The sequence below is a fragment of the Chelon labrosus genome, assembly GCF_963514085.1.
Source record: "Chelon labrosus genome assembly, chromosome: 17".
Lineage (NCBI taxonomy): Eukaryota > Metazoa > Chordata > Actinopteri > Mugiliformes > Mugilidae > Chelon > Chelon labrosus.
The window spans coordinates 2,442,675-2,469,703 of record NC_140350.1 but is presented as its reverse complement, the minus strand read 5'-3'; the positions used below and the strand labels follow the sequence as shown (position 1 = coordinate 2,469,703).

The 27,029-nt window shown below is 41.0% G+C and overlaps 1 protein-coding gene across 1 annotated transcript; it reads left to right on the top strand.

Annotated features, from left to right (window-relative positions):
- The first annotated feature begins 38 nt into the window (after positions 1-38).
- LOC311502448 (neuronal migration protein doublecortin-like) lies at positions 39-25,111 on the top strand. The gene is made up of 7 exons (XM_084564676.1): positions 39-167; positions 3,753-4,181; positions 7,393-7,733; positions 16,771-16,873; positions 19,474-19,560; positions 21,946-22,043; positions 22,148-25,111. Exons 2-7 carry the CDS (start codon positions 3,818-3,820, stop codon positions 22,202-22,204), a joined length of 1,050 nt encoding a protein of 349 aa, XP_084420802.1. The 5' UTR covers positions 39-167; positions 3,753-3,817; the 3' UTR covers positions 22,205-25,111.
- Positions 25,112-27,029: the final 1,918 nt, after the last annotated feature.

Below are 27,029 nucleotides of genomic sequence, written 5' to 3'. Positions count from 1 at the left end.
TTTAGGACCCAGTGGCTCCTCCAGTGCGGCAGGCTCGACTCGACTCTCAGACTGAAGCAGACAAAGGCTAGGGGAGAGACGGCGTGCCGCTATCCTGCAGCATCGACTCGCACACTCTCATCCACTCCCCCACACACACTCCCTTCACTCCGCAAGCAGCGACGCAGGTGAGTCCGCTAATGGGGTGGCTTCATCCACACACTTTGCTGATTGAAATAGGTTTAATTGTTATATATTGTTCGTCCCGGAGTGTGCAAGATGGCATGTCATTGCAGTTATTTGTGTTTGGAGGAGAATATTTTAGCTGTTACTTAGGTGTGCAGGTGGATTGTGAGTAGGTGTGCCCAACCCCCTTTTTTCCTAAAGGAAAAAAGAAAAAACTTGTATTTTAAGCTGCTGCTCTGCCATGTGGCCACGCACATCTATCATAAATGAGAAGTGTAGTAAAATGAAACTTTCCCTTTGTGATTGGGATTTAAAACTGTCTCTGCGAGGCAGGGTGATAGAAAAGAAACTGCGTGTGGATCAGTTTTGCTGAAGATGACTGGAGAGTCGTAATGTGCTGCTGGTTAGTCAGAGTGTGTAGTCATCACTGTGTTGTGTGGGTGGCTCAGTCAGGAACACAGAAGGGGCCAACAATATTAATGACACCACACTGTTGCTGCAGTGCTGCTTAATGCCCACGTCTGGGTTTAATTTGGGTGATTTTACGCATTTTACTGTGTTGATGATTTTTATTTCATGGTTGATTAAAATCTCTGGTGTTGGCCTATCAATGAACCAGACAGATGGATCATCCTTTGTGATTTTGTCGTGTAATTTAGTCATTAGAAGCTCTAATAGTATTACAGCTCTGAGAAAAATCTTCCACTGAGAAGATGTAGTTTCTGGACCTAAGCTGGAGAATGAGCCGGCTGCAGCAGGAGCAGCCAGGATGGTGATGTCACTCCGAAGGCAGGGACCCTGTTAGAGACAATGGACTGTCCCGGTTGATGCTCCACTGGGGAAGGGTCACTGTTAGCTCAGCCCATTAGTGCAGCAGATGGGCTTAAAAACCTGGCCTTTGTCAGCTGAGGAGCACCCGGTCCACAGAAGTCCCACCCCTATCTGTCATAAAACACCAGTCAGCAGCTCAGCCAGGGGTTAGGACGATTGGAGGGCCCTGCCACATGGTTGGGTGGCGGCAGCGTTTCCCCCCTTCTGTTTGTCAGTGTGGTCGTCTATACTGTGTTGTATATTTCCATGCATCATACAGAGCATTAAAGAAGGGAGGGTCGTGGAAAATTACAGACATTAGCCATTGTTTTATTTGCTGGTTTACATGCAGGTTTGTGTTAAAAGTAGGACTGCATGATAGGTTTGAAATCAATATCTCAATATATATAATAGTTTTCTGTTCAAAGATAGGGCCTCAAACCTACCATATTGTCTTTATTGCTTATTTTGACAATTATTTTTGTGAAAAGTGTCCAAGGTGATGTCATTGTCTGAACAACTGCCCAAAATTCAAAAGACTTTTAGTTTACATTGACATAACACAATGAAAAGCTATACATTCTCACATTGGAGAAGCTGAAACCAATGCTTCTTTTTTTCTTTGATAGGTGACCAACAAGCTGAAGATTCATTTTCTTTTTAAAAACAAATTTTCACATACCCTTTCAGCTGTATATATATGTTGAAGCGTGAGCTGTGTTCTGTCATGCACACATCAGGTATAAACAGGAACTGAAAAGGCTGTCTTGGTTTCACTTTTTTGCAAAACAATAACTCAGTTTGTTATTTTTTCATATATATTTCTATGTCGCCATAATACCGAACCACACAAAAATATGTTCAAAACTATGATGGTTGGGAATAGATGTACTCTGAAATGGTGGTCTTGGGTCTTCAACATCAGCAAGCAAGGAAAAGTGATTTAAAGATTCTAGGAGACGTACAGCACAGCTGCTCAGTGTAGAGTGTGTTCAAAGATCAGTGGCCTTCAATCAATTTTGTCAATTACTTGTGATGTATATCATGACCTGTGGGAGAAACAAGTGCATTTGTGGATTTCACTCCTGTCAAAGCTGTTTTAAAGAATATTTAGTGCGTAAGGTCCTCATGTAAGTGGAGCAGGGATATAACCAGGCAGCTTCCTCTAATATGTTGATGGGCGTGGATGCTTGATGAGTGTCTATCAGTGTGTATTTGAAAGATAAGGTTCAGTGAGTTTATGTGGTTTTTGAGGACTTGTGGTTATTAGGTGGGAGGTTAATGTGAAGAAGCTACTCTTTCTTTAGAAAAACTGCTGACTTTGGCCAGGCTAACTCGCAGCACAAGTGGGTTATTGTTTTGTTTGCTGCACAGGTGGATCGTTTCCATAATTTCGTGCGATCAGGAACAACTTTCAATATTCCAATCTCTTCTAATCTCCATTTCTTTCAAATGAGGGACGCTTCTGCAAAGCTTAAATCTATTTATTGTGTAAAACATAGAATACACTACCTGTACTTCTTTGTCCACTTAAATATTAAACACCCCTTTGAGAATCCATCCATTATTTCTATTCAACGGTACACATGTACTCGAGCCATAAGTGGGAGCAAATCGCTTTAAATATTTGAATTTTAATACTTGTGTTTCCTGGATATGTTCTAACACGTGGATATGAACCAAGCAAATTGTAGTTTTAAGTTTTGGCAACCTCACATGGAGAGAATACACCTGAGATCCCTTGACAATTGGATGCAATATTGGCACATTTTATGGTCGCCCATAGCTTCTTAGAGTTTAATTGATCTCAGATGTCTGAAACAGCAGTCAGCAAATTAAAAAAAAAAAAAAAAGTTCTATCAAAGGTTTTCAGTTTTCAGATCATTGACCTTCAACTTTAGTGCTTGGCCACTTGCCAGATACTGATTCATCTGGGCAAGTGAGACAGCTGTTCACAGGTGCAGTGTGTAGGCGGATTACAGAAGAAGAGCCATATCAAGTGTCACAGAAAAGCAGGTTATGTGACACAGGCCAAAACAGATCATCATCAGACTATCAGACATGGTCCATATTTGTATAGATATATATTAATGAACCATTTCTTTACAGTATAATCAATTATAGGCTTAAAATGTCTTATAATATTCTATTTGAATAACCCAATTAACGTTTGTCTATCAACTATCATCCTGTGATTAATCCTGCTTTTCATTAGAATCCATGACTTAGTCACACTTTTTAGCTTCTGATCATTTAAATATGGAGCATATTTACATCATATGACATCAGAGTATCTTCATCGGAATTGGGCGTAGATGATCACATTTGCAGAAGGTCCAAAGGACATTCAAGGATGACTTTAAAGCTGTTTCAATCGGGCCTTTTGGCTAATGATGGCTTTTGATAGTAGAAAAGGTTTCCCGAGCAAAATCATGAACTCATGCAAGCACACACAATGTTCTTTGAAGTGGTTAACTTGTGTCACCGTTTGAAGCAAGACTATCCATCACTGCTTTCAATAAGGACCCATTTGGCTGGTGTCTAAAGGCTGGTGTTTTAAACCACTCTTTAGTCATAAAAGTGGTTCTTTATCCACCTGTGTGCTGATGAAATCATGCTATCCTGGAAGAGTTGTGCTTGGTTAGCAAAAAAATCATTCTCTTTACACATTTTAAGTGAAATGAAAAAACAAAAACGTGTTTTTGAAACAAGCAAAGATATTAAATAAGTGTTTGTGACAGTATTTGACTTGTGGATTGTTTTCCTTCTCCTCCTAGACTCTCCGGAGCTGGTCACCACCACCACACATCTGTCACAACCACTTTCATAACTCTCAGTCATCATGGAGCTAGATTTTGGACATTTTGATGAGCGAGACAAGTCAGCTCGTACCCCCCGGGGCGGGCGCATGAATGGACTCCCCAGCCCTACCCACAGCGCCCACTGCAGCTTCTACCGCACACGCACTCTGCAGGCCCTGACCAATGAGAAGAAGGCCAAAAAGGTGCGCTTCTACCGCAACGGAGACCGCTACTTCAAGGGCATCGTGTACGCCGTGGCCAACGACCGATTTCGCACCTTTGATGCTCTGCTGGCTGACCTCACGCGCTCGCTCTCTGACCACATCAATTTGCCGCAGGGTGTCCGCTTCATCTTCACCATTGATGGCTCTCGCAAGATCTCAACGCTGGATGAGCTCGAGGAGGGTAGGCATTTTTTAGTAGGTCCCACTAAGAATTCATCTCTTGAGATGCTGGGACATCAAGGGTTATAAAGGGGCGTTTATGTGTCGGGCCCATAAAGGGTGTTTAAGTGTTGGGAATATTTAGAAACAGAACGATAATACTGTTGTAAGATTAGAAGTCTTATCTGATCAGTCTAGACTTTAATCTCCCATATGATGTGGTGTTTCCAACAGTTTGTGTGTTTTGTCAGACTTGTTCATTAAAATGACTTGACTTCAAAGTTTTAAATTTGCAAAACAGACAATAGCACGTCCTGTCCACCAAATATTAAAATGTATTTTAGTATCTTGTGTCTCCTGTTCTTGCTAATATAGCTGTGAGAAGATGTTGGTGTGGTCCAGTGGTCTCAGTTTAGATTCACAGAGGGCTGTATACTGAACTATGACGTCAGCTCTCCTCAGTTCAGTGTAAGATAAGCGTTCACTGATAGAAGTCATTAGCATCTAATTCCCTAAAGAACCCTGTGGTCACATTGTTTAAGGTTTTTCATGATTTCTTAATTTTCATATGTTTCTATCAGTAACCATAGTAACAGTGGTTGGTAATCCTGACTGGATGCACGCCTTCTGTATTTTCAGTTTAATGTAAAGATAATATTTCCCTGAAACAGATTGCATACCTTTAACTTCCTGGGAAGCTGATTCGCTGTATTTCTGTCTGAAGATGCAGTTGTATAATTGGTAGAAAGCCTCGTGAGTAGCTGTCATCATGTTCGTTATGGTCTATTTTTGGCATCAGAAGGCTGTTTAGAACAAGTATGGGTTTATTTGTCACCAAATTCATGTTGTGATAGTTGCCAAAAATGATTTGGAATTCCTTTCGGTAATTGAATGAGTCATTGTTGGGCATCAGACAGTATGAGCCACACATTGACCTGTTTGGGGGAAAGTCATACTTCAGTGAAACTATTACTCATATGAAGCATTATATAAAGATTTAATTTTATGAATGCTGACAGGGATAAGTTTAAGCTTAAGAGAGAAGTCTTCCAAGGATCACAGTATTTGTTGAATACTGCATAACCCACAGTTCTCAATTATTTTAAATGTGCAGTTGTTTCCAAGACAATTTTGGCGAGACCTTCCTTTATTTTTAAAGAAGAGGAATGAGGTGGACAGGGCGAGTTTGGGCTAAATCCAGAAGATAAACTGCAGCTTAATTTGTCTAAAATGAAGTGATCATCTCTGTTGCTTTATCTGCTTAGGAAAGATAGGAATGTGGGTGTCTGCATTTATGGGCTGTGTCTGTCTGTGTGTGTGTGGTAAGTAGGGGTACTAGAGTAAGCACTGTTGGGGATGGTTGGGGGGGGGGGGGGGGGTGCTTCCTCTTGTGGGATACAATTAATTGCTCAATCTCTTCTCCACAGTGTAATCCTGTTTTGTCTCTTTGTCTTTGCCGTAATTTCTCCACATTTGGCCTAATTGTTGCCTTCTGGAGTCCTTTTTTGCCAAAATATCTCTCTCTCCCCCGCTGCTGCCTTTTGTTTTAACAGGGCACCTGTCAGGACGGCAAAATCTGCAGTACAGACTGGGTAGTGGATAAATGAGATGAATGTGGAAAATTATTTAGAGCGTTAACATAACATGCTTTTAGGAAAAGTTGATTTCCAAAGTGGCTATAGAATATGTCAAGCTCCCCAAAAGATTTTTGTTTGTTCAGATAGATGGTGAAACAGTTGTCTGAGCCTGACTGTATGACTGGAGTCCTCCTTTTAATGTCCAATCTAACAAAGCAGTGTGTCATTTGCATGGTGGTTGCTCTAGTTAAGCCAAGAGATGCATATTTTACACTCAAGTTAATCTGTGTGAAGATGGCTCTCTGTGTTGCTTTTAGTGCCACTGATGCTATAAAACGGGTATTGTTGGCCTAGTCTGCGCTCTCTGATGGCATGAGGGCTGCTTAAGAGCAGCTTAAAAAAAATCATGAAAAATAGTCCAAGCTGTTGACTCGAACTCCCCATACCCAAAACTGATCAAGTATCTATGGGATGCTCTAGAACAAGCCTGATAGACAGAGGCAACTACCCTCAACCTATAGGACCCAAGGACTCCCCTACTACCAACGTCCTAGTGCCAGACACAATACAACGCCCTCAGAAGGCCCATGTCCAGTTACCGATGTGTCTGAACTTTGTGGGAGGCAAAAAGGACAACTGAACAATTTTAGGCAGGTAGTTTTAATGTTGTGGTTGATGAGTGTATCAGTCAGTTGCCACAGAGTTGTTAAATATTTGATCTGAGCCACAACTGGTCAAAATTTAGAAATTAAGATTGAAACTTTCGCAGTTTTTACCTCAAACAATATTAAACCCGTAACTGCTGTCTAAGGTCAGATCATGTCAAGGTTGATTACAACCAACATCTAACTTCATATAATCATATCATAACCTTTATAATCTTGATCATTCTAGTCAAACGGCACCAAACGCTTCAGCAGAAATACGACTCAAGCAAAATTACTCTGGTTAGCAAAGTTTTAAATATTAAATTCAACATGTAATAAAACGTTGTCATTTAAAAGGAATATAAAATACATAGCTAAGATAGTAAAATACAGCAGTATTGGCTGTTTAAGATAAAATCAAAATAAGACTCAAATTCAAGGCTTTCTTGGTCTCATCTACTTATCAGCACTATGGCTTATGAATGCAATTATCTCTTAACATTTGTTAAATATAGTGATTGTTTCAGTTCTGAGAGCATGCACTGACTCTATGTACTGTGTATGTCCACATGTGAAGGTCAGTGATGCACTGTGTAGGTGTTCTTTCATAAGAGTATGGCCACAGCACATTTTGTATTCCCCAAGTGGTCAAATGGGAAACCAATTTATTTCCATACTAGGAAAGAATTTTTTTCTTTAACCCAATAACTCCCGATACTGCCACTCCTCTGGATGAGAAGGATTTGGTTTGTAGTGATCCAAGAATCAAAGCCTGGCGGTAAACTTCAACAAAGAAAACAGACACCATTGTCTGCCATTCTACTTTCTTCAGCAGAATAAAATGATTTTTAGTTAATCGACAAATTACAGGTAAATCTAGACTGCTCTCCCACTTTTCTCGACTGTTCCTGAAGGATTCTGAGTGGACTCTCTGGGAGTTTCAGGTGTCGGAAGTTGAATAGCTGAGTTCTGTAACACCCTAACACACTGCTTTTCTTTGCCTCCACAGGGGAAAGCTATGTTTGTGCATCAGAGAACATCTACAAGAAAGTAGACTACACAAAGAACGTCAACCCCAACTGGTCTGTCAATGTAAAGGCCTCGGCAAGCCAGAAGAACATGCAGTCCTTGGCTGCCAAGGCTGCCAGCGAGCCAAGAGAGAGCAAGGACTTTGTTCGACCCAAGCTTGTCACGGTGATGCGCAGTGGTGTGAAGCCACGCAAAGCCGTCCGCGTCCTGCTCAACAAGAAAACGGCGCACTCCTTCGAACAGGTGCTCACCGACATCACAGAGGCCATTAAACTTGAAAGTGGTGTGGTCAAGAGGATCTACACGCTGGATGGCAAGCAGGTACGTCGCATCGTCTGCTTATGCTGTCGGGTGAACGAATCTCACGTGCGGCTGCAAATATGAATTTACTGGGTCATGCTATGCATATGAAAAACCTGACCCTGCTAAAATTCAAATGTACAGAGTTATTGATAGAACTTTCGGTCTGCATTTGTTTAGTTTCGGATAAGGTCTTCTGGATAAGGAGTAGATGGAATAAAGGTGGTACAGTACAATATGTAAACAAAGTCACACAATAGGAAAATTTGTGGTCAGGAATGAGGACAGTTTGTCATTCATACAGCCACCCATGAAGCGGCACCTATCGTCAGGATCAAACAGTAAGCAGGAAACAAAATTTACCTGGAAGTGAAAAAAAAAGCCAAACCATGACATTGCATCTGCAGTGGTTTCTTTTAAGTTTATTGACTGCCAAAATGGGAAGGATATAGGACAAAATCTTATTGTTCAGATCAAACCTCAGTCAACCATGACATGCCGGGTCCATGAGAATCCCAAGCATCTATGAGAACAGCCTTTGTACACAATGACCTTCATTGTCAGCAGTCTTTATTGAGGCTTTAAGTCCAAGGCAGCATATTCTCCTGTCCTGTGGTTTAGGATGCTAATATCCTGTTCTGACCGGCCTTTGTTGTGGAGTTGGATGTACTAATGTCCTTTTTTAGGACATTGGTACATCTAACTCCACAACATTGAAAAGCTTTAAAGTCCTGTGAAGTTGTGCCTTCCTCCCTCTATGGTAGAGTACAAAGGGCCAAGCCTTGTATTGTTGTTTGATCATTTTGTCTCCATTGTTACTCTGCTTCAGATTGTGCATGCAGGTATTGTAGTAGAGCTGGGAGAATATGGCTTCAGACAAACCTCTGTGCTAACATGTGAACTGAATAATGTCAACTAGGACACTGAAACTTAAACTTAATCTACTATCACAGCTCTCAGTACTGTGCAAAGATTCAATTCAAGTTGCAAATGAAGTGCAGGGTGGAATATATCGACACATTTGTGTTTCAAGAAAAGCTTCTGGAAGTTATCAGTCCAGTCTCTGTCATCAGATTGTCATCAGAAACACACTTGAACTTTGCCTAAAAGTCATTCCCTGGGGAGTACTGTTGTTTTCTCAACATGCCAGCTAAGCTAAAAGGACATACTGTTTTATTCATGTTCACGCTGTATTGAAGTCGTCTTGAAGAACAACTATAAATGCACGGTCACCCAGCTGGAAGGTTGCAGAAAGGTCTATGAGAGGATGCTCTTACTACAGCATATCCTTAATATCCAGATGTCTGTCACTCTGTAAAGTACCAAATACAGTGTTCAATACAAATCAAAATGTTATCCTAATTATATAGCGACCCGTTTCCCTGCTGCTTGTGATAAAGCTATTGATCTTCTTTTTTTTTTTTTTTGATTATCAAATCTCACATGCTTTGTATCTACGTAGATTAAATATCTGTTCTTCTCACACTGTTCTCAATCACTGAATCAAATGAACAGAGGCAGGGATGCTGAGCAAGTGTGAAAGCATGTGTGGATGTGGACATCTGTTCCTTGGTCCTCTCTTTGATATGGTGAAATGTTCACTTATTCTCCTAAAGGGACTTTTTTCCCTGGGTTATTTGTAACAGATGTACAGGGGATTAGGGTATCCTTTAGGTGTTGTAGTAGTTTTTTTTTTCTGAATTAATAGGGCCAGAATCACACATGTCTTGGAGGAGGGGCGGCTCTGTGAAATGATAGATGGGGAAATTTGATTTTAATGTTTTCTCCCAGGGGTGCAGTCTGGCTGCCCCAGGTCTTAACCAGGGTTTTCTACAGATACCATTGCTTGGTGATTGTATTCGTCTTGCGTTGCGCTAATTTCTTTTGCCATGCATTTTTAATAGTGATTTCCACAGGATGAATTTAATAGCCACCATATTGCAGCTGTTCCAATCAGAGCATATTGATTTCCTTGTCATCACTGTAGATGGATTATTTCAGAATTATTGTCCATTGATCTCATGCCAGCGTCTCCCAGTTTCATTGCAATGCACAGAAATGTGAGAAATGCTGCACACGTTATTGTGGTGCCTTTGTGTGCAGAGGCACACTGCAGCTGCTCTGTGGTGGAGGTGATATGGTAGAAGCAATATTGATGCAGTGCCCGCCCCTCCCAGACTATGTGCCGATCCTCTTCTTCCCATTCCGTTCCGATAGCTGCTGGGACTGGTTGCTAGGAGACCACATCCCAGGCACAAAGAGAGCCCAGCTGGTGTGGACTGGTCTGTCAGATACCACATCCTGTTGTGGGTGTGAGAGTTTACTATCAATGCAAGCCTTTGGTGTAAAGAAAAATAAACTCACATGTCATGTTTTTTTTTTTTTTTAATCCTGTATACATCCCATCATTACATGTGAATTGGAAGCATGATGGACTCTGACTTGTGTGTGTAGTTTTAAAAAACCTGTCTGAGACCGGGATAAAAAGGCATCTCAGGTTGAGCTTCAAAGCATTTTTTTTTTTTTTTAAATGATTACTTCATGTCCCTCCTTTCCTTAGTGCTGTGTAGACTCTAAAGACATCCTGCCCTCCTCTCTTTACCGGCGTTGTGAACAAAATCACTCCCATTTCCCTTCAAATGCTGGTGCTTTTCGTTTCAGTCAGGAGGGGTGGGGCCAGTGGATTGAGGATTTCTATTCTTACAGCAAATTAGTTTCATTTTATTTTCACTGATGGGGGGTAATTATTCCCAGACAAAAAAGGTGCATTACTTGATTTGCCCTTGGTGCTTACAAAGGCTGCGTTAAAACGGAGAGTTTATTTCATTGCTGGCAGCCATTTTGTGTTCTTTTCTGCTTGATAGAGGTGTCTGCAGAGGAGAATAGTTCTAATTTGCATTTAAGATCCACATTTTGTTCATCTGAATTGCACTTAAAGAAGGTTTCAGTTAAACAGATGTCAAATCCAAATATAATTTGTGAAAAAACATTCAGGTTAGTTTGTGTAGCTCTGTGATTTGATTATTGGGACATGTCTACAGCACTGCAGAATTATTTGAACTGCTATTATTCTGACCCGGGTTTAGAAATAAAATGAATAATTTTGAGCCACAGAGGAGAATAAGTGGATGCTTCAGGCATGTTTGAAGCACAAGGTCGCACTGTTATTGTCGGAGAACAAAAGATTCCAATTCGCTGTAAAAGTTAATAACTACAGTAAAACCAAAATTTACTGAATAAAAGATAGATGCCTGCATGGGTTCAGGGCTTAAAATACGCCTGCTAATAGGCAAGAAAAGCCTGCTTTTCTCTGGTTATCAAGGCTCTTGCAGTCTGCCTGCTCTCTGCCATGCTGCAGAAGCAGTTGTCATGGCAATAAGCTCCGCTGTGATGGATTCAGTTTGTGACAACGGCTTTAATACGCTGAGTGTGCTCTTTACATTTTGTCTTACCTTCCCTGCCCCGGTTCCTCGTCCGTCAACAGCTCATCCACATTTCACCCTCGCATGTGCCCACACGTGTGCATAGACACTGTGAAACGGAACCAGACAATCAGGCTGACAGAGGGGCGCGGTCCCCATGATGAAGCATCACTGGCGGGCATGGAAGCCTGTATGCTCATTGCCTGAATCCCCTCACATCCCAGCTTTCCTGCATGAACACCACATCAACAAGTGAACATGACCTGGGGGGGAAGAGAGGAAGCACAATTTAATAAAGCGACGGCCACATCAGTCAGCCAAATGGAAAGCCTGCTTCCTTGGAGTTGGGGAGAGGTGGGGTTAAAACAACACCAGGCACCAGCTGGTCCCCATGACTGTGCAGATATCGCTGCCTAACTGCCTCATCTGTGCTCCAAATGCATCCGGAGCACCTACAGTAACACAGGCGCTGGTGCATTAAGGTCATAGAAAGGTCACCAAGGCAACTGGTAGTAAAAAATTATTATTATTATAGTGGAATGACAATTTGTTGCATTTACTGATATCCAAACACTTTGTGTCCTTTATCTTGTTTTACTGGATATGACTTTTGTCTTGAAATTCTATCATTCGACTGAACTGTTGCTACATATGCAGATAATGTGACATAGTTTTTTAGTCTCCAGTCGAAATGGACAAAATGGAGACATTGAGTGTATTTTGGAGGAATATTCCACTCAGTGCAGAGGCGCAGATATTGATTGCGTCTGTGTGCCTGCAGTAAAGGAAATGGTGTGGGTGTTTCCCCAATGGGTTGCAAAGCGAGGTCTTACTGGTTCTTTTTCAGCCTTCATCTTTTTCACTCAGTAACGCCGAGACAACACAGTATAACAACTCATTTTTCCCCCCTTCCCCTCCACCTCAGGTTTTATTTAAATGCTCTGTGCGCAACCTTACACCTTCCCCAGAGTTCTATCCTCTGCTAGCATAAAGGAGGCACAATGAAATGAAATATGCTGCAGCGCTGAACTGAAAGACTTACTGTGTACGAAATAAATTAAATCCAGAAAGTGTACGACAGGAAACCCTCATATCAGTTTAATTTAATTCTGCTGATCAACCACTTGCTGTCGACTCATTCAAGCTGCTGTGCCTTCGCCGGTCATCAGATAAGGTTCTCCAGTCATGTCATAATGTTTTAGTGGAGAGCTGCATAGCTTTACTTCTGCACAGAGATCAATTAATATGACCTGTGGAGTTCGAGATGAGACAGATGCTGGCTCTTGTGAATCAACAGTCGCTCATTCATTTGTGCTCTTCTTAGGATGAGCTGAATGAATGAACAAGCCAGCTGTCTTTAAACCACAGAAGATGCAGGAGCTTTGTTTGGAAATATTTCCTGCTGCTTCACACAAAAGTGTTTTAGTAGCACCTGAAAAGGCTCAAAAATATATATTGAACAAGATTGTGGTTATTTTTTATTTTTTTAAATTGTGGTTGTGGTACTACGTATGTCCTAACTGTTTCCCATTTGCCATCTTATTAATAACGCACATTCATGTTTTATGATGCTGGAGAAGATTGCTCTTTTACTTTTCATCTATTAACTTTCATAGAGGTCATACTGTGCCTTACGCTGTTTAATTTCAATGAACTTGTTACCACTCTGGTTTTATGAATGGATCATGCGATGAGTAATTAACAAGTTTGAGCACAAACTTGTGAACAACCCACTTGTCAAGTCAAGTTACAGAGCACTCAAATCCATGGTTTGTGTGACCATCATTACCTAATGGCCTGAGTCGGGCTAGAGTAAGTCTGAATAATTCAGTTGTTGTAGTTGGTGGACCCATGCGTATCTGCTGGTGGTGTTGGTGGTTTTCTAGGGGGTCATGTGGCCCTGACAGCTGGTGAGGCAGAGATTAGGGCTGGGCTTGGTGGGACAGTGGGTGGAGGGCACCTGGAGTCTGGAAAGAGCCAGTTTTTCAGAAAACTCCACCCACCAGCCTCAATTAAGCTCACAAATGGATACAGTGACACATAAATATGCAACTTGATAGTGTGTTTGATAAATCCTGATTTGATAAAGTTAAATGGCATCAGGATGTTTCATGTTGTCCTTCTCATAGATACCGTGGCCAGGTGGGTGAGCTTGACCTTTTCAGGCTGAGGGAGGATGCTTCTTGACCTATATCCAAATGTTCTGCCCTTTCCTCACTCCTGACATGTTACAGAGAGACATTTTATATTTGATCTGATTGCATGCAAAGCAGAACAGCAACTAGATTGAGAATTAAAGTCGGGTATAACCCACAAAGGACATCCCATCTGAGAGGATAAATAAAATGGTGTCTGAGGATAACATAGTTAATAATTCAGACCATGTGGTTGTTGGAAGTTAATCTGACTGTATGTTTCTTATTTGGTGAGTTAATGATATAGAGAAGACTGGTAAGATATCTCTATGTCATGCTGGATCATAAATTCCCGCAAGTCTGGAATAGGATTAGTAGGAAAGCTTAGAAGGATTCAGTGTTTTTGACTCTTAAGTAAGATGGATCATTTCTGAAACTGGGGGTTATTCTGCGGCATGTTATTTTTAGATTATAGATGAGACCTTGCTGTGTAAAGAAACCAGATAGAAGTTTCTTTGCAATAATCCAGATGTTAAGTACTTCTCAGTTTCCTGAGTGTATCTTTGTTTTGAGGTGTTCCTATTCAATCCTGTTTTAGGTCAGAAATTGAACAGGTTGTAAGACCATTATAAAATACATTAGTCCCACATGCTAGGCAACCAGAATCTTAATTCTAAATGGAGATCCTGTTAGCTAAGATTATGTTAGCAGTCAGTTGGATAAACACTTTATCCCTTTAATCAGCTTTGTTCTTAAAGCTATTAAACATGGACTAGCGTCTACTGTCCGCCACATTTCAGTCCATCCCCCCTCCCCTGTCTGTTGGCCTTTGGGGGAAAAGAGCACTTCTGATGCTCCTTTCTTAATGTTAACTGCTAGGTACCGCACAACAGTTTAACCTAATGAAAGTAACATGTATCTAATCTCTAGATAATTAACAACAAAGAAAACCCAAATGTGTGGCCTGCGAATCCTGAAAAACCAATTAGATGTTGATCCCTGGAGTCAGCGCGCCCATCTCTGTACCTTAGTAGGGATCCATCGGGCCTGTGTCCAGGGAATCTTGCGGGACACCGAGAGGTTACAGCTGTTGGATGCCACGCCAGCGAGTCACCACCACACACTTATAGCTTGTCTAGCAGGGCAGAGAACCAACATGGCAGCTGCAGGGGTGGGGTGTTCCCAAATTATCTGCAACTCATAGTTTGGATGTGTATCACAAAGGAAACCATGATGCATCTCGACTGTCCTGGCATACATCCCAACACTGGGTTATCTTTCGTGTTGTGGAGCTCTCAGAGAGACCAGAGGAGAATCTTCTGAGAAAAATTGCCAAATGAATTCTTCCTGTGAATAAAGAGCGAGTCATCTCATCAATACAGTAGTACTGATTATGTCATGGGCTTACAAGTCAGAGGGAACTCATTTCTACAGGTGTTGAAAGACGAACTGGAAATTGTATTGTAATGCTTTTCAACAAATCTCATTTGCACAAAAAAAAAAAAAGAAAAAAGGCAGCTTTTAGCTTGAATGGCTTTAATAGGCGTGTCTGAGCTGGTAACAGGGCCTGTATAATGGATAGCAGAGGAGAAGGTGTGGCCCAAAGACATCTGTCCCCTAAGTAGGCCATATTGTGTCAGCAGCTGCCATAGAGTAAAAAGACCCTCGGGAAGGAAGTAGAATCATTTAAACATTACTGCAAAGGTGTAACATTATCATCTCTGTTTGGGCTTTTTTGTGCCTTTTGTGTGTGCCCTTTTTACTTGAATCTCATGGAGCTTAAAGCGCGTTATCAAGACAAGTAAAACACAAAGGCCACAACCCGAAGCTTTAGTTTGTAAGTAAATTCATCCACATAAGGGTGAATGTTTATACAGTGAATAAAATATAATCCATTCGAGTCCTTCCTCCCTACAGCTTTTTGCAAAGCTTCATGTTGCAATGCCTGTACACATGACATAATTTTGTATAATTGTTGTGCAGGCTTACACATTATCTAAATAATTTTTTAACTTTGTAATTTCAAATTGTAACACCTGTTATAATCTGTAACATGTGTCCAGGGACTACTTGCCTCTCATTATGAATGTGCAGAGTACCTGTTAAATAAAGCAATAAATGAATATGGTTAAAGGTTCCTTGATGACGGCTACCATTGACCTAAGTGATCCTCTGGTTCTACCATAACATCTTCAGCTGCACATAATTTCTAAGCAGCTCTAAATGTTAGCATGCTAAAACACAAACAAAGAAATGTTGTTATTCAGAGCATGTTAGCATGCTGATATTAGTATTTAGCTGAGTTAAGTATTGCTGCGCCTAAACATAGACTGTCTAAAGCCTTCTAGAGTCATGGCTCTTCCTGACTCTTATAGGCAGTTAAGGCTCCTGCGTTAATTTCACGCCCAGACCCCATGCAAACCCTAACGCCGCAGCCTGACGTGCACCCAGAAATGGAACTACGTTATCATGGCAACGTAGACCACAAGAGCTGTGATAGGACTGCTTGGTAGTAGGCTGCCTCTCTATCTCCACAATTTTTGAATTGATTATTTTGGATCAATAAAGATGGAACACATCGAGGAAAGGTTAACTGAGGAGGTTCGGAGATGCAAACATTTGTATGACTCGTCTTTGGCAAACGTTTCAGTCGCCATTGTTGAAAGTGAAGCAGGAAGTAGGAACAAAAATTAACCGACTGTCAAAAAAGACAGCTGACTAGCGCTTGGGTGGTGTTGTTACAGAGCGATCCAAACTGATGAGCGCACAAGTATAAATGGCTCGCACCAGCGCAGGCTACTTGCGTAGGTTACGGTGTCTAGTCCCGCAGTACTTTAAATGAGAATTTAGTCTAAGTGATGTGTTGTTGCCATTGACTGTATGTGAAGTTGGTCCAACCTTCCTTAATGTAACCCATACCAAAGAGCAGCTTTTGAAGCTCGGTGAGAGTGGCACTGGCCTTCGCCATCTTGGCAGTGCGTGATTCCACCTAACTCCTGCCTAATTCAAAAATGGTTTAAAGGGTGGAACGTAAGTGGAGCTGAGGCTGGTGGATGGCATCTAAGTAGACGGCTAGCAGCCTGTTATGCCACGCACCCATAGACTGTATTTAAATATGGACAATGTGTCCCCATTCCTTGCATTGGCCAAACTGACGCTAGTTTCCCAGTGCCATCTTGCGAGTTTGGAACCAGAGTCTGCTGAGCACAGTAATTAATACTGCAGTCTGCTCTACCTCCACCTGTTACAAAGAAATGTTGGATTATACACTGTACTTATTCATTCATTCATTCATTCATTCCGTCATTCCAACTCTCATGGTCCTACGGGACTGCTTCATGGAGCAGTTGGCATGGCATTTTATAGTCATCACGATGTAACATCAGCTTTCTATAGCATCAAATAACTAACTAAAAGGAAACTTATCAGAAAAAATGACACTTGAGTATCGTCTGTTTTTAGATGCCATGTTCTCAACTTTTCTATGTTCTGGATTCACAGGTTACCTGTCTTCAAGATTTCTTTGGTGAGGATGATGTATTCATTGCATGTGGACCAGAGAAGTTCCGCTACGCACAGGACGACTTCTCTCTGGATGAGAACGGTGAGCATGATCATAGTAGGTAACACACTTGGGCCCGTAGTTATATACAAGGTCATCTATATATAGTATCATATTTGTTAGATATGATGGTGAACAATTATTCAACTTTGTGCAATATTACTGTAAATCATCACACAGTATGAGCTTCATAATGAACATGCACTAATATCAACCCAAATGCACAAAAAAACTAGTTGTGAAAATATAAAAAATAAAACGGCAAATTACACCCACATATTTGTCCAAAGATGTTCATACTCGGGAGGACTTTTGCCTTTAAAAGCGAGAAACATTATTATTTTTTATTTTTTTTTTATGTTTCCTGTTAAAGTGTATCATTCATCATGTGTCTATAAAATGAAATGTCGCTGGGAAATAGAGAAGTATATGGCACTGCTTTTGAAGAGATTATATGTTACTATACAAACCTGGATGCTTGTTCATATAGTACGGCGCCCCTCAAATTAGGTGTGAGGGGGGCCAACAAAGAGACTGAAAGATGGAGAGAGGTGTGTTATCTGCAGCCGGCAGCAGGGAAAGGAAAAGGCAGAGGAACATTAATCTGTCCGGTGACAGGTTTAGGCCAACTGATCTGTTGGTGCTGATACTGCCGAGAAGTTGAGGAGAGAAAATGTATAACCAACCGTCTGAGTCTCTCTGCTCCCTGCAGACTTGATAATCCTATTTTTAACAACCCACTTTCAGCTAATGTCCTCTACTTGAAACACTCGGTACCTTTTATACATGTCTTTTAATGTTAACGCAGAACTGATGCAGGCTTGATTTGTCATTATGGTCCCTTTATCTCTTCCTTTGCTTTAGTTTCCTGTTAGGCAGGATGGAGATGCCAGTTATTTTTTAATGATCTGGGTCCTTTCCTTGGTCCTTTCCTTTCCACCCCCCATGGAACCAAAGCTAAATTGTTTCATTCAGTCTGTAATAACATTGGGTCTGATGCTAAATCAAATGGCTGAGAGTCTGGAGCATCCAGACATCACTGATCTGGCCTCAGTGGAATGGAAGAGGGGAGAGGTTCATTTATGAGACATTACAGTATAAATTATATCTGTGGATGATGTATGGTCAAAGTCTGATGTTTTCTCCCCAAAAGATGAATGAAAATACTTACTCTTGATGTTTTTCTAAGGAGATACGATTCTATAGAAAAAAACACAGAAGCCTTGAAATATTTCTTCTTTTGTCTGAGCTTGAGGGAAAAAAAAAACTTGAATATTTATTTCTTCCAGTCACACAACAACTGCTTTTAAGTTTGGTGTGGCAGGGATACCAAAATAGATTCAAATCCCTTGTGGTTACTTTTCACACTCCTAAAATTAAAAATATGCAGATGGACATGCAGACAGAGAGACAGCTCTGTTTATGTAGCCACAACATCGGTTGGAGATGAGAAGGAATCTGATAGACTTGAGGCTATTACGAGACCACTGAGTGGACTAGACAAGCTGCCAGTCTGAAGCATTGTCAAAGGCGGGCTGCCACACCTTGCAAACAATAGCACATGAATTGTACGTCTGTATCCGGTAGAGTGTGAAGGTTAAGGGAGAGAAGACAGACATGGGGCGATCCCAGGAGATGGAGGGAGGACAGATAGTATAATTAGCATCAAAAGTGGAAGAGAAGAAGGAGGGGGAGGAAGGAGAGAGCCTGACAGTACAAACAGAGGGGGGAAGATGCCAAAGGAGGAGCGGCAATGTCTAGAGTCTGTCTACACTGATGAAGACAAAACCTAGAACATACTGTGTGTATTCAGATTTTTCTGGGGGCCACAAACAACTGTATGTGGTTTGATTATTTCAAATGAGGTGAGCAACAAATGAATAAAAGTTGTTGGTGAAATCATAAATACTGGTATAAGAAAAATTGAACTCAGATGATGGGTTAAAGTGCATTAAAATGACTAGTTTGTGAAAATATGAATATGAATAGTATATGCACTGATCAGCCACAACATTGAAACCTCTAACGGTGAAGTGAATAAAATCAATGATCTCATTATGATGTTGTGTTCTTCTGGAAAACCTGGGTCCTGGCATTTATGTCGATGTTATGTTCAGGTAGTCAGCTGACCTCTTTCTTTGGGCACATAATGTTGCTGAACCTAGACCTGAGCAACTGCAGCAACCCCAGATCATAGCACTGCCCCCACAGTCTTGTACAGTAGGCACTAGGCATGATGGGTGCATCACTTCATCTGCCTCTCTTCTTACCCTGATGCGCCACATTTCTTCCTCAAAGACGATGGTTCTCCACTATCCTTCCAGTTTTTAATAATGTGTTGGACAGTTCTTAACCCAATTTTAGTAGTTTCTTCAATCTCCTTAGATGTTTTCTCTGCTTGTTGCATGCCAATGACCCTTCTCAAACAGACTAACATCTTTTCTATGTCCACGGGATGTGTCTTTAGACATGGTTGTTTAAGAAATGAGGAGCTACTCATTGCACCACTTGTCACCAGCTGAAAGATTTAATTATCCAATAGGAGGCTCGTACCTATTTGCTTAGTTCCAGGTGGTGACTGTTTTTTGGGCCAGGCAGTGAAGTATGTTTTGGGTTCTAACTTTCTTTGCATCTTTTCACAGAATGCAGGGTGATGAAGGGACCCAAAACTCCACGTGGTTCAAAGAGCCCTGGCCCGATCAGGCGCATCAAGTCTCCTGCCGAATCGAGTGAGCCCATTATTATCTCACCTACACTGTAACTGTAGCTCTTCCTTTTTCAACACTGACTGCACCTCGTTATTAAAATCAAAGCTGGTGGAAAATAAAACTAGGCCATTTCTGTTGCTATGAATGAACTAAAATACACCATTAGATGTGACGGCATTGTGATGTAGCCAACAGTCTCCTTTGACCTTACTCTGAGAACAATGGTGGGTGTAATGATGGATTTCTCCTGGAGGGATGATAGTGTGTAATAGAAGGTGCTACAAACATATTTCAGAGATGATATTAAAAGATTTTATCACGTATTTGTTTTGCTTGACCATTGTCTGCATTTTGTTGTCAGGAATTTAACAAAAGGCAAAGAGTGAGATTCTCTTTGTGTTGTCTTGTTGTGTTTAAAGAGCTAGGATTTTTACTGGGTGATCCAAATGACACCAGCTCCTTGGTCTCAGTACAACACTTCTTAAAAAGCCAGTAAGGGCTGGAATACCTCACTATTTAGTTTAATGTTGCTCATGCAGTTATTTTTTTACAGAACATGAATAAAATATGAAAAGTAAACAAAGACGGTGAAAACAGCTTTTGGCTATTTGTTTTACAACCAGGCATTTTTAACATTTTATAATCTCCAAGAGGGAACAGAACAGAGAGAGTTAGCTGATGGTTCATGCTTAAATCTGTCTTGTTTAAAATAGCTTTCAATGCAATCTGAGTTTAGGTATGTTTCTTACCCTTTTTATAGCAGACATTTTGACTTGCAAAAGTAGTGAAAGCATTGTTTTATTAAAGATATTTAGCTCAGTGAGCCATGATAGTGAACCAGCATGCACAAAAACAAGACAAAAAGCTGAATGCAGCCATTTTTAATACACCTGAGCTTAAGTGACAAAAAATAAGGTCTGTTGGAGACTATGTAGTTCTGAACAGTGCAGGGTTGACAAAAACAAAACTTTTTTTTACTAAAAGTAAAGGCCCTACATGTGACAGGGCTACCTCTGTGTCTCTCCAGCAGTGGAAAGACAGGGCAGCTGTTAAATCCCCTGTAGGGGTAAGTGCAGAGGGATGATGCTGTCAAGAGTGGTCATTGTGGTAGCAGGTAGTACATAGTTCATGTTTCATGTAGTGTTACTACAGTAGGTAACACAATAGGTGGGGTGGTCTGCTGCAGTCTTTTGGACGTCTTGAACAGTTTTTGACTAATAGTGGGGGATGCCTGACCTTTAAGACACCAGATGGCTGGGCGAAACTGCTGGGGAGGCACTTGCTTGAGCATTTAAACACCTCTGTTGTACCTGGGAGGTCAGCAGGGAGTTAATGAGGTATATGTGACTTGCCTCTGTTAACTTAAAGTACCACTTAATATATACTGTTGATGAGCATTTACTGTTTAAACTATATAACTAGATATATTGACAGATTCAAGGATTTACCAGAGAGTCTCTACGGTTTCTAACCCTAATAGACTGGCATTCTCCAGAATATTCCATCAGCTTAAAATTTATGTCTAATTACAGAGCATGTAGCTAAGTTACCAGCACTTTCCTTAGCGTTTGGAAGCTTAAAAAAACTGCTGTTATTAGAGGGAGTTTGCCATGGTCCCAGCATCAATGAAACACTGTGATTTTTTTGTTAAAAATAGCCATAGTCCAGGTTAAATGAATCTTCCAACTGTACAGTCCTGGAGACAAAACCCAGGCAGCGAGGGCAAGTTTTCTGATATATAGTGTAGGGTTTCTTTGGCTGTTATATAGCTGAGTGTTTGGTCTCTAAATGAAACAGCTGCACTCTCTGTTCAGCCTGTGTGGGGGAGCTGCACATGTTTAGATAGGCCCATCTTAAGATTCCAAGATAATAATGACTTGTGATTTCTCTGCTTTTTCATGGCCTTTTCCTTTTAAAGTGCTGAAACGGCTTGTATTTGTGTTTATCTGGCTGACTGGTTAAATGAAGCCAGTGGCTCAACAATGAGGCTTTATCCACTTTGTGTTTTAAACACTCTCTGGCCTAAACTTGCAGCGGCCATCTGGCTCGTAGTGTTCACAAGTCTTTTCATCTCTTGCAGACAAAAAGTTCTTTTAAAGCTCTCAACACACACGGCTACATCACATCACACCGCTCTTAGATATAAACACAATGATATACACAGAGAATCCTAGCAACGTGGTGGGACGCAAAGCGAGTGAATAAAATGTCAGACAGACAGAAAACTTGTCAGCTTCTTAGACCTGGACCCGCAGCGTTCCTCTACAGTGTAGCCAAGTGACGCCACAGTTCAGGACTGAGTGGAAAGCCAATCAGACACACTAATCCACACTACTGTTTACTTCTATTTCCCTCCTCCCTTATCCCTCCTTCTTTCCCTCTTTTCTGCTCTGTTGGCTCTATCAGCCAATGGGACAGGCTCCAGCAGCCAGCTCTCCACCCCGATTTCCAAGCATTCCCCCACCTCCACCCCTACCAGCCCAGGCCTCAACAACAAGCAGAAGGTACCCTCGCCTCTCTTGCTCTTCTGGCCTTATTGTCTTTTTTTTCTTGATCATGTTGGGCTCTCAACAGTGAGTTCACACGCTGTCCTCCTCTGTGTTTGCAGGATCTCTACCTGCCCTTATCTCTGGATGATGATGATTCTCTCGGTGAATCGATGTAGACTTCTCTCTTCCTGCAGCCAGCCTCCTTTATTTGGCCTGAAACACAGAAGTTCTATACCTCTGCTGCTTTCCACCTTCACTCACAGTGCCACCTATTTTAGGAGAACTTCTCTCTGTCTCTTTTTAAGGCCTTAGCCACCAGGGCTATGACACCATTTGCTGCTTGAGAATAAACCACAAACTTGCTTTCTTTTTCTTTAAAGAAAAATCAGCTTCAACAACCTTGCAAAAAAGTTAGCTCTCCAACATTCAGACAAGTTCCTAGCCGGAGTTCACTGACTTCACAGATTTTCACGGTGTAAAAAAACAAAAATCCACTTTGGTCTCAAACATTTTTGATAAAGGACACACTCTGACTTTTATATTTCAGTCACGAAATTCAAAGCAGCAAATGGATATTTTTAGGGATGTTAGTCAAAAAACTGACTCAGCTTTTGTATCACTTAACGTATTTGTGATGTTCCTCCATGTCCTCCTGTCCTTCCGCCCTGTAGTTAAAGGTGTGAAAGGTAATGTTAATTGTCAGAGGAAGTCTGTTAAGCCAGATTAAGTCCTTCTAACCCGCTGTAAATACTGTGTATAGCTATCCACCATAGCATCTCGCCCAGTTGTCCATTGCTGTGCTTCCATAATGTCATTACAACGTCTCGCTAACATTTACTCAACGTAATACAGGGTACGGTTAAAGTAAAGGAAGAACCAAAATAAAGTCCTACCACGAAGTTGTGAGGATGTGTGGGATGCAGCTCCTGACTGAAGAGGGCTATTGGTCAAAAGCCTCCTCACTGAGAATTCATGTTCCCATGAGATTATATGTACACGTATAAAATTAGAAGTTTAAAACCACCTTAACCGTGGAAGCCTCGATTAAGGGTCACCTTGTCCAATCAGAGACGTGTAAAGCAAAAGCATCCCACCGCTCTTTATATTGGTGTTTCCTCTATTTTGTCCCTCCACACTTACAGTAGGCTACAAATGGTATATGTGTTTTAGATTTTCACAAAGTGCAGTGCATGATGACGAGTCATAAAAAAACTCTGGGCATGTAAAAAGCGAAACTGAAGGACCTAAAGGTGCATAAAGTCAACCAAAGGAAAAACAAATAGGCTCTTTTCCTAGAGAAAAAACAGCCAACACACAAGGAATATACAGTCTAAATAATTCCCCTTTAGGCCAGTTTATCACGACTTCCCTTCAACCTAAATGAAGTGACTTCACTGCAGCTAGTTGTGACATTTTATAGTTTGAAAATAAATAAATAAATAAATAAAGGTCTCAAAGCCAAAGTATGTTTTCTTTTTGACTAAAATTCTAGGAAAAAAAGGGGGAGGGGGATATGTAATTTTAATAGTTTAATAAAATTATTCTGGAGGAAGCACACATGGAGTTTTATGCATGTTACCTTTAACGCATCAAAAATAATGCTGAGATTAAACCATGCTCATTTGAGGCAATTAGTTTTACCTGGGCGCTAAACAGTAGTGGGGTTTCTCCTATTTTGCATGGCTGACCATAGTTCTTCAAGTAACGGGGGTGATGAAAATGTAACTGTTGTCTAAATGTGTGGGTTTCAAATTTTTATAAAGTCTATTCATTTATATCAACTTGTGTAGGATTTCTTTTTCTAGATTTACTGGCTCACATGAGCTCTAAACACTTTTCGCAAGCTTCTGTGTGCAGCTTTGTATCTCGATGTTCCTTTTTCTATCATTGCGACTCGCCACGCGGGCGGGTCAGAAAGAATCTGCTGAAAAAGAGCTTTCTCAGACTTTTTGCAGGGAATTGAGCCTGGGAAATCTCTAAATTGGACAACACTGAAGCACAAAGCAGGGAGTTACTTAATCATCACAGCAACAGACACTTTACTGTGTACTTGCCAGCGTTACAGTGCATAGCCACAATAAAATTCTGATGACATGCTGCACATGTGCCATCGTTTAAATTCTAATCTATGCATTTGGATTGAAGAATAGTTAAATAAATCAGTTTCTTTTCTGTAAGAATGGCCTTTTTATACCCAACTGTGTAATAAGAAATTAGCTAAAAATGAAATCTCAATTCAGTTATTTCCATTGCAATGATGTGACAGTTGTATGTCTTAGGAGTGATCAGGTGCTCACCCTTTGGATAAGCTTTGAATGGCTGTATCAATCAAGACCAAACCATCACTAAACTATCTGGCGCTGTGAACTACACCATTCTCCTGCAGGGAGCACTGTTTCACCAGCTCAGCAGCTTTTTAACATCAGTTAATCCAACCGCAGGGACACCTCGCTTCACCCACCATTTTGTACAAAAGCCCCATACGTTGTCATTTTTCTAAAACAGTCACTTCTGTACAACCTTACATGCTAATAATATTCTTGTTTCCTTGATTTTTTTTTCCCCCCTACATCTTATTATTGCAACATACAAAACATTTACAGAAAATGGTCGTCTTGTGTTAACCGGATGCCACCATGTAAGATGGATGGTGTGATTCCTTAACCTTCAGTGGTGCCTCTTTCTTCTTTTTTTAAGATTACTGTCTTTTGATAAAAAAAAATGAAACGTGAAATGGGACATTGAAGGCTTGTTCTTTGTTAACAGCTATTTGTAAAACATTTTTAAAAGTCTTGAATGAGGAGGCCTCCCAAAACGCTTTTCTTTGTAGAGATACAGGACACTTTATCGTGGTGTAAATACGCTCCCTTCCTGTTCTCTTTCATATGTATGCCTTTTTTTGATCGAATGAATGGCTTTTTTTTTTCTGAAATTTACAACGTCCTTTTTAGTGGTATTTTGCAATGTCACAGTGGCTTGTCTCAGTGCTTCATTCAGTGTATTAACTGGTATCCTTTTGCAATTAAAACAATTGTATTTCAACTCTCTGATCTTGAGTATTTTTATATATTTTTTTTAATACAATGATGTCCACAATAATCTTCTACACAGTCGAGCACATTACTACTCGAAGTGTAACAACACAAAACCTCCCATTTGTTGATAGTTCAGGTATTTTTGGCAAAGTCAGAAAAGGCCAGTAATGACTGTCAACATCACTGAGGACATTTTGTGTGCTCATTCTTCCTACGGCCATCCAGTAATTCTGACACATACAGTATCTCGTGAACTACAACAGTAATCGTCACTTATTCACATAAGCTATACGGTTAGGTCCGTATATGTTTGTTTATCAAAACTTGTGTAAGTTACAGCTATTCATTTCAATTCAGTTTAATTTATATAGCGGCAATACAATACAAATACAAATTATCTCAAGACGGTTTACAACATCCAGTCTGAAACCAAGCCTGAAACTTCCAGAGCAAGACTGAAGGCGGCAGTGGCAAGGAAAAACTGCCTTTTAACAGGAAGAAACCTTGATCAGAACCCAGCTAATATGGAGGGACCCATCTACCTAAGGCCAGCCGGATACAGACAGAAAAGAGAGAGAAGGGAGGATAGGAGGAATGAGATAAACCTACATCTGTCATAGATACATACATCTGACTTAAGTGTACATGTAGAATCTGATGATGATACGAATACAACATATCCATGAAGCCTGGGCAGGTTGATGAGACCACGACAACAAATGTAGTATCCACAGGTCAGAAACACACAACTCCAGGCCAGAGACACTCACAAGAAGATGGAGGAGGAAGGGAAGGCGGTAGGGAGGGGAGGGGAGAGAGGGACACACAGCAGTTAACATGCTATACAGTAGTAGCAGAGAATTGCATGACTAGTAACAGAGAAGAAATTAGAGGACAAGAGCTTGGTGCCAGAGAAAAGAAAGTGGAGGATAGGAGCTTGGTGCAAGAGAGAAGAGAGTAGAATATGTGCTCAGTGCATCTCATTCCTAGAGATGAGAGCCAATGATGCTGTCGTCCTCATCACTGGCATATGGCACTTAGTAATGAAAGAATTAACTCCTTACATCGAGTTACAGCATCATCAGATAATCGTCTACTGTAATGAAATGTCCTTCCAGTTCCTGTGTTATCCATTATTGTAAATTCAAATGTTATGAGGAAATGATTAGACTGAAGAGAGTTATGAGTAAATGCTGTAAAACCTTCAGTTTCTATGCCGTAAGTTAGGACAAGAACAACAGTGAGTTTATCTGTTTACATTACGAGAAAAGCCAGTTGAATCCAACAATGATGTAAATGAGGAGCTAAGGCTGTCACTGGCAACATCAACATGGATGTTAAAGACACCTACTGTAATGACTTTATCTGTTCTAAGTACTAAAAACTCAGAGTAAGGAGCAGGTGGGCGATACACCACAATTGTTTTTTGTGTTTTCCAGTCTGGAAGAGCAAGACTAAGAGTAAGACTTTCAAATGAATTAAAGCTCTGCTTAGGTCTAGGATTAATAGATAAGTCAGAGTGGAAGATTGCTGCCACTCCTCCTCCTCTACCTGTGCTTCGAGGAATGTGATAATTACTATGACTGGGTGGCGTAGACTAATTTTTTGTTGTTTCTTTGATTTAAAGAGCACATAGAACATATATGGAGTATAGAGAGTTTTGGGTGTGAGACAGTCCTAGAGAAGCGGCACAGAAGTGTGTAAGACTGCAACTATGCCTCCTGGTCTGAACTCTGGGTTGTCATGGTTTCGGGGGGTTAATAAAATCGGCCATATTCCTAGAGATGAGAGCAGCACCCGCTAAAGTGGGGTGGGTGCCATCTTGCCTAATCAGACCAGGCTTTCCCCAGAAAGTGTTCCAATTATCAATGAAGGCCACGTAGTTTGCAGGACACCATGATGGAATGACGACATGCGACTAAGCATGTCATCATTGGTCAGATTGGGCAGGGGTCCAGAGAGAACT